At 41.3% G+C, this 15,213-nt stretch overlaps 1 protein-coding gene across 22 annotated transcripts in view; it reads left to right on the top strand.

Moving 5' to 3' along the window:
• The window catches only part of RBMS1 (RNA binding motif single stranded interacting protein 1), a 219,520-nt gene that overhangs the window by 185,023 nt on the left and 19,284 nt on the right, over positions 1–15,213 (top strand). For all 22 annotated transcript variants that reach the window (XM_045479975.1, XM_045479983.1, XM_045479987.1 and 19 more), the window contains 2 exons: positions 3,988–4,145; positions 6,356–6,435. In XM_045479975.1, coding sequence (XP_045335931.1) covers positions 3,988–4,145; positions 6,356–6,435 — 238 coding nt within the window. The remainder of the gene's footprint in view (positions 1–3,987; positions 4,146–6,355; positions 6,436–15,213) is intronic.

Genomic DNA, 15,213 nt, shown 5'->3' with positions numbered 1-15,213 from the left:
GTCTTCCTGCCAAGTCCCTTTCTTGCATGTTAGGAACCATTCCACATGCACAGGGAGGTTTTTGTTAATTTCTTTCAGATGATGACTGAGTGCTTTACACCACACGGGACCTCTGAGCCCTGCTTTTCTACTCAAGTGAACATTAGTGGCCATTTATCCCTCTCATGGCCAATGTGGGAGCTAGTTTTCTACTTGTTAGAGAAGCCATTGAACCTTTTCCATGCCTAAGGATGGATATAAAGAGGCCTGTTGGCCCCACTTTATGTTTGGCCACCCATAATTTACAGAATAATTGTTTTTTGGGACATAACATTGTATGCAATAAAACAGAGTTATGGTTGTCACTGATTTTAAAGAAACTAAATTACCCTCATTCAAGAACCACTCCCCACTCACTACAAGTATTATATATTCCATTCACTATGAACGTGTGGTAATTAGGATCCATGGACACTTTGGGGATTAGATATTTTTGTGGCCAGTCCTGCCAGCCTGGAGTTTCTTCTCTTTTCTTTCTTTCTTTCTTTTTTTTTTTAATTACTGCAACTTTGTAGCTAATGTTTGAAGGATAAGTTGACCGTTTGAAAAGAAAAATAAATAACATTAGCTTTAAAGATCATCCCAAATGAAAAAACTAATTGAGTTGTTGCTGTTGAAAACAAATGTATTAAAATCATAGGAAATATTCACTTGTGTTTAGTCTACTTTTAGCTCACTATTTACCAATGAATGGGTTAAGAGCTCAGTTTCTTTCTGGATTCGATTTTAGTGCTTATTTTTTTCTTCACTGGTAAATTTTCAGGTTGAATCAAGACTTTAAAGAATGTAGTATTTTACACATATTTTAATCGTATTTTAAAACATGGATTTAGAAAGTATTTTGTACCTACATTGTTAACCCTTTTAAAAATACTTCACATATGACAAATATCCTCTGAACGTTCTTAAATGTTAGTCATTTAATTGTTATAATTGTAACTTATAGAGAGGTCTCCACAATATTTGTGGTATGTGTTTCTTACGTAACATTTTTTAGGCCATATCTTTGCCCAGGGAGGGTTTTAATTCTTTTTAATTAGGGGGTTCCCAGCTTTATTCTGAATCTGACTAAGCATGATTCAGAGATTTTTCTCATAAGATAGGTTTGATCATATCATTTCCTTGTTTCCATGCTTCTGAAACCTCCCCGTTTGTCAGACTGTGGCTTTCTAACTGCAGTTCATGGACGGCAGTCCCTCCTTCCTCCTGCTTCCCCTCCCCCACCCCAGTACATGAAATCACAGGATAAACACAGCTTATCTCCCCAGAGTATCAGTAGTACTTGAAAGTATGAGGTCAGAAATACTGTTTCTATACTAAAACAAACCTAAATAGTTAGAGAATAGATTGCAACATTTACATGACTTTTTTTTTTTTTTCCTAAGATACAACACAAGGCTTCAAAAAAATTTTGCACTCTGGCAGGGTTACTTTGGCCTCTGCCTGCCGACTCCTCAGGATACATAGTCCTTCTTGCTGTTCACAGCACTGAAATGGAAGTTTGAACAGCAGTGACTGACCAAGTAGAATCAAATTCTTTAGAAAGCCTTTCACAATCTGATTTCAGCCTCAACAACTTGTTTCCCAAGTCTCAACTCAATGTCATGCCCTCCAGAAAGTCTTCAATGTCTTCCCAAGACATGTTTCCCCCCATCCATCCTCCCATTGTGATTGGTACCCATCTCTGTCATAGCACTTATTACTTGTGTTTCTATCTCTCCTACTTAACTATAAGCAGCTGGAAGACGGGACTGGAGTCAAGGCTATTTTATGCGAGTCTGGGATGCATGAAATGTGCTGTACACATCATTTGGCTGTAGGAGGCTACGGGGCTCATCAGGACCCACCCTCAGAGAAAGGACTCCATCTGTACTGGCCAGTTAAGGACCAGACTTCCATAGGAACAAATAGAGCCTTCTGCACCGCAGGAAATCTTCAGGGACTTGGGAGGGTAGAGCCCACGTGAGATGACTAACCCAGGAGCTGTACAATTAATGGGGCAAATGTAGTGAGTGAAATGAAAATAAGGAGAGAACATTTTACTTCTCACCCTACTGCAGAAGCATTTGAAAACTTTCATACCTAAGACCGTTTTGCTTTTCTTTATATTTCCACTTTATCTGTTAGTGTTTTTTATTTATTAAATCACTTTCCAATTTTTATACCTTAAAGATATAAAGATAGGTTTTGTTTAGCATAAAATAATCAGTCGTTCCACATTGAGCTGATCCTAATTTCAGCCAAAAGCAAAGATAGCATTTTGTTCAGTCTGTGAAGGGTTAATGAGGTTAAGTATTTGGCTTACTAGTGAGCATTTGAAAAATTTCACTTTTTTTCTTGGATCCACCCACACTGACACACCCCAGGGACTCCCAGGCCTGGAGCCTCTGCTGCACACGTTTGGGACTGGCCTGGTTCCATGTTGCTGCCCACTGTCAGAACCAGGAGGTCATAGGGACAATACTTTTTGCCCATAGTTTCTCCAGATTTGATAACTTGAATGCTTGGGAATACCAGAGCATTTGCCATGTCCTATGATACCAGATTGTTATTTTAAATCTTACCAGGTAAGTATATCACAAAAGGTCAGTGTTCACTTTTACTCCAGATGACATAAAAGGACGAGTTTCATTTCAGGTTTAATTAATGATAGGACAAATTTAAAAGTAGAGACTTTTGTACAATTCAAATATGTGTATGCTTCAAAGCACTGTGTGTTTTGGACACCTAAAATATGAGTTTGCCATTCTGTTGCCTAATGCTAAAATATCAATGAATGACTACTAAAAGTGCTCATTAAAGAAAAGTCATAAGCCTGCATAGTTCAGTGTGTAAAGGTACACTTGGTTAGTAAGATCAAAGGAAAGCCTGATTTAAAATTAAATTAAAATTCCAGTCTTACAATTGCAGAAGTGATCCTGCAGAAGTGATTAGAAGTGATTCTAACGTGGTCAGAAAATATTCCAGTTGTCATATAAGCTTTTTCTCTGATGATTTAACACTGGACTCTTAGTAAATATACCTAGTAGTTACTGGTTCTCAGAAAATTCAGTTGCGTATCTTTGGTTTCAGCTGATTCTGTCTGAGCAAAGGAAAGGTGAGTGGGAAATGATCTAATTATTGCTCCTTAAACATCATATGCATATGAATTACCTGGAAATCCTGTTAATGCAGCTTCTGATTCTGTGGGCCTGGGAGGGTGCCTGAGATTCTGCATTCCTGATAGGTTTGCAGGTAATCCCATCACTGCTGGCCCCTGGATCATTCTTTGAGGAGCAAGGATTTAGCAGAGCTCCCTTCCCCCATTTACTCTTGAGTTCACCTTTAGGCAGATTCTAAAGTTTGCTCTGCCTAGAGTTTATCATTTTATATGTCTTTGAGTTTGTCTTTGTGAATTTACGGGCTCTCCTTTCCCCGTTGGTGATCACAACTCAAAAGTAAGTAGTAAGGACCCTGCCATGGAGCAGAGGAAGGGGATTGAGATAAAGCCCCAGTAGACTTTAGACACCTTGGTTCAGAATCCGTTATCTGTCTCTGGATTGAATTATTCACAGTGTTACCCTTGTGTGCAATAGTGTGCCTGAAATGGACTCCTAAAAATAGTAGTGGAGGAGAGGTTGGTTATTTTTGGGAGCGCTGCAAACAGCTGAGAGTGTGGTTCAATGAGGGCTTCCTCTCCAGCTCCGCAGTGCATGCCAGCAATTCCACCCCCAAATCTGCTAAGAACGACGCAGTGGAATCATGTCCGACCTGCACAGATTGTCCAAGCTTTAGACACTGTTTTCAAGTGTCCAGGGTGACCTGGGTGTTCTGTAGCTCCCATGCTCTCTCTAGGTAGTGCTCTAAAAGGACCTGAGCAGAGAGAGTGGCTCAAGAAAACTAAGTGTGTTAACGTAAATACTTCAACTTCAGTTCGACATTAACGGACAATTCTCTGTTCTGTTTTAGCAACAGGAACAAGATCCTACTAACCTATATATTTCTAATTTGCCACTGTCCATGGATGAGCAAGAACTTGAAACTATGCTCAAGCCATTTGGACAAGTTATTTCTACAAGGATACTACGTGATTCCAGTGGTACGAGTCGTGGTGTTGGCTTTGCTAGGTAAGCACGCTGCTCTGTCTTTATCGTGTCAGTGACAATAGCTCTGCTGAGTTTCCTGCAAAATACAAGTCGAGCAAAAAGAGAAGAGGCAGGGTTATGGGAGCCAGCTCTACCATGAATTTAAATGTGTAAGTTTTGGTTGGTAGTTTTTCCAGATCTTTTGGGAGTTCATTAGGATTCTTGAACCGGAGGACACTAAATATTCGGTGACCCAGGGCAAGGAAGTACCACATGAGCAATAGTTTTGAAAATATGTGTCCTTAATGTTTTGATTAATTAGACCAGATGCCTATAACTTCTTAAAAGTAACAATCATAGGCTCCTAGATTTCATAAATAAATTGGTATGGCTTTTTCTCATTAGATGGAAATTTGATTCATCATAAAGTCAATGGATTAGATTATTTCAAACATTCAGAAAGTCAGACAATGATTGGACACCTGTCTAACTACCAATTGCTACACCAGTTGTAACATTTTACAGTTTTGCTTCAGATTAGTTTTTTTTTTTTTTTTAAGAAATATGTTACAGATATATCTAAAAGTGCTTTCACTTCTAGCTCTTTTTAAAGTTTATTTATTTATTTTGAAAGAGAGAGTAGGAGCAGAGCAGGGAAGGCAGAGGAGAGAGGAGGAGAGAGAGAATCCCAAGCAGGCTCCCACGCTATCAGCGCAGAAGTCTGAAGCAGGGCTCAATCTCATCAACCTGAGATCGTGACCTGAGCTGAAGTCCTGAGTCAGACGCTTAACCGACTGAGCCACCCAGGGGCCCCTTACAGCTTATTTTCATACCTTCCTCCCCAGAAAGGATACTTCAGTGTATTGGTTAATTTGGTTTCCAACAGAAAAATCTTAAACAGAAGGAGCTTTGATTTTTGACATAGTTCTAATTTGAAAGCCCATGCACGAAAACTGATTTTACATTATTTAGGAACCTATTCATACTGTGCAGGAACACATAACGTCTATATCTTTCAATGTGTTGACTTTTATTTTAGAAGAAAAACTGCTGGCATTTAACTTTCATATGCAGTATCCTATTTGGTGCCCATCATGTCTCCCATAGACCTATGAAATCAACACAAACAGCATTGTTTACTATTTTCCATGTAAGAAAATGGAGTCAAAGAAGAAATGTTTGCATTTTCACCAGACTTCCAAGCACTGGTCTAGGACTCGGTTCTTCTGGTTTTTAGCTAACAGCTCTTTCTGTTCCGCCAGATAATTTTAAAACAAAACTAAAATTTCTACAGGTGGAAAGTCACCAAAACTTGCATTTCCAGTGTACCCTTCATTGCTTCAAAGGTCCAAGGGAAACAGTGAAAAGCTCAGCACCGTCTAAAAATCCTTACCTCTGTGGGTATTCGGAGAGCAGATCAAGCAGTTTCAGTTTTGTATCCAAAGATGGAACCCAATTAAATTCTATGGCTTTTTAAAACTGTTACTACCCATTAAAACCAAGATGTAACTCTCTGGGTAATCAGGAGTGTAGTGCATTTTGAATAGATTATTCAGTGTTTCTTCCATTTAAAAAAAAAAAAAAAAAAGTCAAAATAATGTAATTTCCCTGAAATGTTTCTCAAACGTTTTTAGCCACCTGCAGATGTAGAATAAACTGTGAAGTTAGGCTCCGTCCTCTGCTCATTCTCTGAAGCCAGGGTGACAAAGAAGGTACATAACTGACTTTGCTGACTTAATTTTAAACCTAAAGCTAACGTAAAACCATACAAGGAGTGTCCTGTGATTTTCACTCGTTCTTATCATGACTTTTGAGTCTGTCCTTTTGTGACTATATAAAAGGAAAGGTCATCAAATGACTAATATTCTGGCAGCAATAATAAATACAATCGTATTTTGAGCTGGCATTTCTGTTTTAATTCAGTATCATGACCAAGAAAGACTATTGTGTATCGATTGCCACTTTTCCAACAAGTAGAAAAAACTGACACATTTGATGTGCTTGATATTAAACTCTCTGGGTATAATGTATTTCTTTTATGATTCAGAAAGTACTCTGTGGAGACCAGTTTTCATTTTATGACAGAAGTACACATATAACAATTAGATAAAAGAAGAAACCCACTTTTTCTTATTCACATTTTTGCTAGGTTTCATTTGTATCTAGTAAACCTGTAAGAGTGCTCACATGCACAAAACCAAATGACAACTAAGAGATCTCTAAACGTGTGTTTTATTTTTATGGATGAATAGGATGGAATCAACAGAAAAGTGCGAAGCCGTTATTGGTCATTTTAATGGAAAATTCATTAAGACACCACCTGGAGTTTCTGGTATGTTGTTTATCTAAAATTTTATCAGTAGTTTTTTATGTAATGTATCTATAATTTTAGCACATGATGTATCAAGAACCACATACTTTCATTTAGCTCTTAAAACTTATCTCTTTGATGCTACAAATAAGACTTAAAAATGCGTCTCTTGCAGACATTGGGTGTTTAAACATGAATGGAAGCCATCCCAGTAGGACAGAGGGTCTGACTTGTAGAAGCCCCTCCTTCTCTGGTAGACAGGCCATCCTGTAACTCCCCATCTTACCACGACCATCCTCAGTAAATCTTGTGTCCTGCAGTCCTGTCCGTTGAGGGCCAAGGTACTTTCCATCTTAGCTCCTGCCTTTCTTGCGGAAGGTTTCCGCATGTGTCACCGTGCACCCCTTATGGAGCCCGGACCTCAGTCCCTACAGCCCTTCTGTCCAGTCCATTCTAACCACCTCCTCCCAGCGCTCTGTCTTGTGTTGTCATGACCAAGAATACCACACCTCAGGAGCTTTTCATTCCAAGATCGCTCTCATTCTAGCTCCCACTAAACCTGATCCAAAATACAGAGGGATCTTCCTTTACCACTTTTCCATCCCTGCCAAACCTCATCTCCGTTCTTGAGTGCTAAAACCATTTCTTTAACAGTATCGTGACTTCTCTTGTACCCGTACCTTGGTCACACCTGCTTTGCAGAATGCTAAACCTGGATTAATTCTACAACAGGCCACCTCCTCTGCCTCTATTAAATCCAGGCAGGTAAATGTTGTCTCCAGCATGACCAGACCCCCAGCATCATTGGTCCTCATTCAGTTTTCTCATCCTTCCCTGGCGGCAGTCTCCACCTGCCTGCTCGGTTCTTCCTTAACCCCCTGTCAAGTCTGAGCAGATGACTTTGCTTCTTACTTGATGAGTAAAATTGAGATCACAGGTGGAAACACCATCAACTTCCTGCCTCTTCCCAACAAGGACCACCTCCATCCCCATTCTTAACTCCTTCCTTCCCTGAAGTCTCAAAAAACGGGGTCCCAAGCTGTGGCCTTGATCGCGTCCCATCAGGACCTTGCTCTGCCAGTTATCCCCTCCCTCTCTTATAATTTCAAAGTCTTTTGCCTTTATTTTTTTTTCCAAAAAAAACACAAAAACCTTTATTTTCAATTTGTAACATCTCTGGCATGACTAATTGGTAGAGAAGTTGAGAAAATGCACAAATAATACTAGGAACAAAAATTGTGACCATTACTACAACAGGCCTTTTTTTAAATCACAGAATACAGAGAACAAAACTATGAACTATGCCAGTACGTTTTAAATTTGAAATAGTTTCCCGGAAAAATCTATCCATTTGTGTTTGAGATCATTCACGTGTCTCTGATCTTGAAACTAAATTAAACCAAGCACTGTGTTCCTCTCTAGCTTTTTTCTCACATAAACCTTGTAAGAGTGTAGTCCCCATTTCTGCCTTACATTCATACCTCAGCCCTCCCCAACCTGACTTCTTCCCCTTGTGTCTTGCGTGGTAAACTGTCCATATTAGTCTGCTGGGCTGCTGTGACAAAGTACCACAAGCTGGGTGGCTTAGACAGTAGAAATGTGTTGTCTCAGTTCTGGATGCTGAAAGTGCGAGGTCAAGGTGTTGGCAGGGAGGGAGGGGCCTCCCTCCATCCTTGGCTGGTAGATGAGCATCTTCTCCCTGTGTTTCTTCATGCCTTCTTCCCCCTGTGCATGTCTGTCTCCATGTCCAAATTTCCCCTTTTTTACAAGGATACCAGTCATTCAATCAGGGCCCACTCTTTTTAACCATAAAGACTCTATTTGTAAATAAGGTCCTGTTCTGTCATTATGAGTTACCAAGGGTTAGGGTGCCAGCCTTTTTGGGGGGCGGGAGCCATGAGAACACAATTCAGCCCTTAACACTTAGCTCCTGACTATCCAATTTGGAAGCTTCTCTATCTTTGTGATGCTGTCTGTCTGCTATACTTGATGCTGCTGGTCCATTACTCATCCTTTGACGTGTCCTCCTTTGACGTCTCTTTCACCCATCTCTCTGTTTTCTTCCCATCTTGTGTTACTTCCTTCTCTTTTTGTGGGCTTGTTTCTTGTATCTAAACCCTAATTGTTGCTATTTCCCCAAATTCCACAGTTCTAATAGACGTCATGCATTCTCGAGGTTTCAGCTGGTATGTACATTCAGAAGCACTCATCTCCCACCCTGGCTTTTCCCCTGAGCTTCAGGCTGCCTGGTCTCAGTCACCACATGTTCACTGTCTCCAAAGAGGAACGAGCCCCCTTTCCCGTCTAATCCTGCTCTTCTTCAGTGAGGCATTTCTCAGTGAGTGGAACTGGTACCTAGCCAGGCACTCAAGCCAGAAACTCAGGGTCGAGTCACCTTGGGCTCTGCCTTCCGCACCATCCGTCATCTCTCACGTACTTGAGCCATTCAAGTCCTTACTTTTTTTTCTCTTGATAACTTCTAGAACCTACCCTCTCCCCTCCATCCCTCCCACTGCAGCCTAGTTTAACCCCTTCTCTGTCACCAAGGCCGTTACAGCAGGCTTCTAATTGCCTGCCTGATAGCTAGCCTATCCTTTCCCAGATACCCTCCCTGCCTGCGGCCAGCGAGTTTGATAAAATACAGGCCTCTGTGTCATTTTATGGCGAAAAGCCCCCTTCTCCCTTCCAGGCTCTTAGAATGTCATTGAAGGCCAGAGGTGAAAGGGCTCTTGCCTACTTCTTGAGCCCTCTCTCTGTTCTCTGCCTTACCATGTACCGTCCTCCCGGGCCGAACTGCAGATGTATTCCAAACATGCCATGCTGCCCTGTTCCTCTCTGCTTTCTCTCATATGGTCTCCAAGTTAGTTCCCTCCAGTTCCCTTTAACCTGGCTCTCCAACCCTCACCCTTCAGGTCTGTGTTCAAATCTTGCCTCCTCGTGTGAGAGCCTCCCCTGTTCAGTTGGGTTGTCCTCTGTGTCCCCTTAATATGTTTAAATGTGTCAGTTGACTAAACCAGAAGCTCCTTGAAGGCGGAAACTTTTCTCATCTTTCTGTTTTCATCCCGGCACAGTACATCAGCCATATGTTTGTTGGTTTTGTATCAATTTCACTGTACTGTTCACCAAGACAGTACTACATGTTCACATGCTCGTGTGCTAACGGCCGACCACCACCTGGAAGACATTTCCATTTTGCCCCATACACTAGGCTGTGCATGTGTAACTGGTGTTGAGTATTTATTCTGCTGTAGTCCCAGTATTCCATGCTTCACTGGGTGGCTGGTAGTGGTGATTAGAGCTTTACTTTAATTCTCCGTATCTAGTTAAGTCTCACTTCGTGGAAGAACCTATTTGTAAGTACATATGATACCACAGACTGCACTTCATCTTGGCATGCTAAAACCCAACAGCACACAGTTTGCAGGGCTGCCTGTGAACTTGAAGTGCCTGAGAGCACAGGTTTGGAGCGTGCAATAAAAAGACCTGGAATACACTATTCCAGGGAACTCAACCTTGTGAAGGAGCTTCCTTTTTGTTTTTTAAGTTCGTTTTGTTTTCCATCAACAGCACTTGAGTTGAAAGAAAATAAAAAGCGATGTTTTTACCCTCCAACCAAGTAAAGACGAGACAGAAATTTAAGACGTGGGAGCTTTCTGTAAAGCCTACCCCGCGGGGCCTTCTGAGGTTACCACGTGTGCACAGCCGACTCCTGGTGTTCTCCTCACTTGCCCATGTCATCAGTGTCAGGACCCCACGCTCTTAGTCCCTCTGAAGGGCTGCTCATCCACCCACCAGTGACCACTTTACTTTCTCAGCTCATTTTTACGTACAACAAAGAAAGCTCGAGAAGGAAGAATACCCCTGCACACTATTGTTTTGCTATTGTGTGAGTCTGAGATGAGATAAGATCTACCAGTTTCCTGAATGAAGTAGATCTCAGGGTGTCACAGATCGAGATTGGACTTCATGGTTGTATGATTTAAACTGTTTTCTTTGAAGTGGGTTTAAAGACTATTGGTCATACCTATTCAAGGAAAAAAAGACCTTGATTTCCAAACCACATGTAAATGATTGTAGGAGTCTCTGTACCTTTGCAACTAGGAGAGAATAGTTTCTTCTAAGTTGTGCCAGGTGTCACCTGGGGGGTAAGAAACAGATTCCTTCTGCTTCCAGAGAATCACTGCTGGGGGGGGGGGGGGGTGCAGTCAAGTCACTCTCTCTGTTCTGAATCAGAACTTGATTTTGTGCCATTTTCTAACGTTTCCTGATTTTTTTCTATGTATTAGTTCCCAACTAGACTGCAAGTTCTTTGGCAGCAGGGGCTGTTTTATTTTTAATTTTGTGCTAGGCACAGAAAGCCTGTGCATCGCCCTATAACAGCAGAGGTTACCAAGTGGTTTCCAAGAGCATTTTTTCACGTAGGGCTCGCTCATCACAGTAATCATGGCTATTTTGAGGGTTTCTCTGAATACTTCTTTGCATGTAAACGAGTTTGAACTGCCTTTAGGCAGGAGTTTGAAATGTATAATGTGGGCCTTGGAAGGATAGTTCCAGTCAACTCAACTTTTCCCCAAAACAAGTCCCAAGTGGATTTGAGAGCCACATCAGAATTTGAAGCAGTTTTGAACTTCTCTGGATTTTTCCCCTTTTTTGGTACACATAATACGAAAATTTTCTTTGACTACCAGTCTGTTTATTAGATACTGCTCTCTCAAATTGCCTAAATGGCTACTGCATACCATGGGTTTCTCCAAGGAATGCATATATTATTTTCAGTAGAGCCAGATGAAAAACAAAAATATTGTCAGGCAAGGGTAAATTGAATGAGCCTCCACTTTAATGTCTAAATAATGTAGGCTCATTGCTAGGCAGACATAACGTCTCATAAATACAGTCAGGATGGTTTAATCAGTGATGCAAGTTGTTGAGCCGGCATAAGCAGAATTACCCAGGATGGTTTCTGTCAGAGTACTCAGATTCTTGCACAACTGGCAATTTGCCTGTGACATTGGAGCCAAGCAAGTACAGAAAAGAAACCCACGTTAGATGCATTCCCCAAAAGACACTATGAAAATTAACAAACGGAACAGTGAACTCGTCTTAACTGTAGCGGTCTTAAGAAAGTCTCTAGGTGGCTAAGCAGGAGGTCAGATCTGCACATAAATTGTCACTTATCACGTGCCACCCACCCTTCTGCCAGCTCTTTTCATACCAGAGTGATGTGGCTGAATTCCCCGTGCCAGACATATTCCACCCTGTCCTGGGGGCATGTGCATAATGTAGTACGTGTTTATGGTTCTGTGAAAACCCACATCAGGATTTTCAATCTATTTTCAATCTATTTTCTGAAATTGCTTCTTAAAAATCTTGTGCTTTGGTGCCTGATGTTACCATATATTTTGTTTTTTAAGTTTATTTATTTATTTTGAGAGAGAATCCCAAGCAGACTCCACACTGTCAGTGCAGAGCCTGATGCGGGGCTCAAACTCACAGAACCACGAGATGGTGACCTGACTGAAAACCTAGAGTCAGTCGCTTAACTGACTGAGCCACCCAGGTGGCCCTGATGTTACCATATTTCCAAAGAGGCTTTATCTTCCAGCAAACTTTCTTAAATATACATAATAGTTTGTGTTGGAAAAAAATTACTCATAAGGCCATCCCCTCTATCCTTCCCCATCCAGTCTCTTGTTTTCCCCTGAAAATGTTGAAGCATTGTCCTTTTATTTGGATTTGTCTTGATTTCTATCTTGGTTTTGAGTGCTAGCTGGTTTGCAGTACATCAGATTTGTGTGGAAGGTTCCGAACCAGGGTTAAAGAACCAATGACTGCTTTGTCAGACAATCCAGGTGAATTTCACAGAGGTTTGAAATAACTCAATATTTACTTGCTAAAAATTCTGTTACGGGGAAATCATATGGTGGTGGTTTCCCACACAGTGAATGTTAGAAACAAGGGATGGGGAGTTTTCGTTAGTTAGACCAGATGTTCAGATTAGGAGACATGCCCCAGGCAACAACACTGTCACTCATGGTCATGATTCAGGGTTTTGTCTAAAAAATGCTCTTCCTGTACCTGCCTGGAAGAGAGTACAGTCTCTGAGAAGACTAATGAATGCACGTTGGCATATTAGCTGGAACTAACCTAGAGTGCTTGCTCCGTGCCTTCTGTTTTTGCCTATGCATACACACACACACACACACGGACAAAGTCCACATATATGTTCAGTGCTGTAGGATGCAGTGTGATTACTCATCTTTCTTTCTGGACCTCTCCATGATGTTATCGGAGTCTGAATACGTTCCTGTGTGCGAAGGGCGAAGAATTTTAAAAGAGAAAAATGTGTCTAGCCCTGGATATGTGAGTCATTATATTCTCGGTATTGTGCTGGCATCGTTCTGCCACAGCCCGAAGCTTCGTCTGTCATGGAAGGGCTCCAGTGAAGTGCATAACTGCTGGCCAGGTCTGTCCAAAGACCTCAGCTTGTTTTACATCTGTTTCTGTGTTATTCTGACTTTTCAGACTGGGTATATGCCCAGCAGGGCTTGAGAACTGCTCCTACCCACATTTCATAAGTCTCTGTCTATAGGTGATATTATTTGGGCATTGTCCTATGCCAGGAGGCAGAAAGGTAATGTTTAGAGGAAAAATTACGACTCTAACGAAAAGGCTAGAAATTTTTCACGGCTTTTATTGCCTATTTTGTTCCTTGAATGTTTGTCTTAAGCTATTGTTACTCTGTAAAAACAGAAAATGTTGACAGCTCTGGACAAAAGAAACCCTTGAAGACATGTGTGATGCTCCTGGTAGTAGCTTTAGGACAATGTGATCACACCCCTGGGATTGCGATGTGTTCCTGTCTCCCTTACCCAGTGTGTACATAGAGCAGAGTCTAAGTATGTGTTTTGTCAAGACATCCGCTCCAAGGGCTGTGCTCTTAGGAAGAACAATCACTGCCATGAAACTGCTGGAATACTCCTGGGTGGCCCGTGGGGAGAGGGCTGTCTTACAGCTCCAAACGCAAACTCATTCTCTACTGTGGAGGGGAAGTCTAGCTTTTAAAAAGTAACAAGGGATCTCAACTGGAAATGTGCCACTGTTTCAGCCTCAGATGCTTGGCATGCCATGCCAGGCCGGTGATGGGGCTCCATCGATCATACCCAGCCTACAGCAGATCCCTCAGATCAGTTTTATACCTTTTCGCTATCAGGTTCTGCCAGGGAGGAACAATAAATAGCAGAGTAAAATTTTATTAAAGCATAAGGACCTTGGGTGGGAAGTGTAAGTGTTACTGTGAAACAGTTTTCTGAAAGGCATTTGCCAGTAACTTCATCCTTAACTCCAACTTGAACATTTCTTCATTGTATGTGAAGCCAAGGCGGCAACCCCTGGCCAGCTTGTTAAAATCTCACAAAAATCAAAGTCCACAGAAAGCAGGCCAGTCTCTAAAAATGTTTCTAACATTAATAAACCAGAAGTCCCTCTCCTGAGAACTTGTTTTAATAATTCAAAGGCGAGAGGAAGAGTCATAATTCAAACATTTGACTTCTTCCTGTCGTCATAGTATGATAACAATAGCTACTGTGCATTGAGCTGTTCTGAGCATTTTGTATGTTAATTGTAACAATCCTCTGAAATAAGTACAATTACTATCCCCATTCCACAGAGTATGAAACCTCAGACATTGAGTAACTTGCCTGGAGTCACTAAGTGACAAATGGCAAAGCCAAAATTCAAACCAGGGAGACTAGTCTGGAGCCAGTGTTACCATACAACCTGACCACCATTTTAGCAGTCGGCACTAATGCGGTTAAAGAGAGAAATAAGATACACACACAGATGTTCATATAGTGTTAGTTACAACAACAAAGAAACTGTACATAAACCCATTTCAAAATGAACCTTATGTAGCCACTTAAAAAAAAAAAAAAAAGATTCCATAATAAGACAGGGAAAGGTCCACAATGAAAACGGTAGGAGAAAAAGACTTGCCATTGCAAATATGAAAAGTTTAGACTGAGAAAAGCAGTAAATATAGAATAGTAAAATATTTAACTTGGAGTGATGTGGAAGGATTACATTTTTATTTTTTATTTAACCTGACTTTAATGTTGTTAAATCATTATTTTACTGATAGGTAAAGCTGAGTGGGAGAAGGAACCACTCTACAAGGGTCAGGAATGTGGGAGAGAACCTAACAAAATAGGCGTAGGAGGACATGCATCTACGGAGAGAAGCTGTGGCTCTGTGTGGTGCTTAGACAGGACAGCAGGATTTGGTTAGAAACAAAGAGGAAGCTAGGCAGGAAGTGATGACGTGCACACAAGAAATGGATAATATGTATTAGATCCCTACGTCGAAATTTTTAAAGGAAGAGCCCCAGATAGTTCCTTGCGTGTTGCTAGTTGAGGAATTTTGAAAGTAGGCAATGTTATCAGAAAGAAAGCTAATTACAGTTGCTGAGTGGGCTGGTTTTCCACAACCGATGGAAAAGCTTCCATCGAGGGCAGTTCACGTTTTACAGAATGTTGATTAGGATAAATACTGCTTAACTAGAAAAATGGGAGTTTGGAAGTAGCAGTTTCTCCAGCTGTTAGAACACAGTGAGGAAAAGGTCCACTCTGTTACAAACGACAGACAACTCTAATTCTCTGAGCCACTGGATTGGATAGGTGAGGAAGACTTCTAGGAGGTCAAATTATGAGCCACAGTGGTTAGTCAAAGCAGGCATACCAGAAGTGATTTTTAGTGTGGATGTCAAGGGAAGACATCTTAGCCTAAATAGTTACAGAGTTTGAG

This window comes from Leopardus geoffroyi, chromosome C1, assembly GCF_018350155.1.
Source record: "Leopardus geoffroyi isolate Oge1 chromosome C1, O.geoffroyi_Oge1_pat1.0, whole genome shotgun sequence".
Taxonomy (NCBI): Eukaryota; Metazoa; Chordata; class Mammalia; order Carnivora; family Felidae; genus Leopardus; species Leopardus geoffroyi.
Note: the sequence above shows the minus strand (reverse complement) of the source record. Positions and strands in the feature narration are given on the sequence as shown.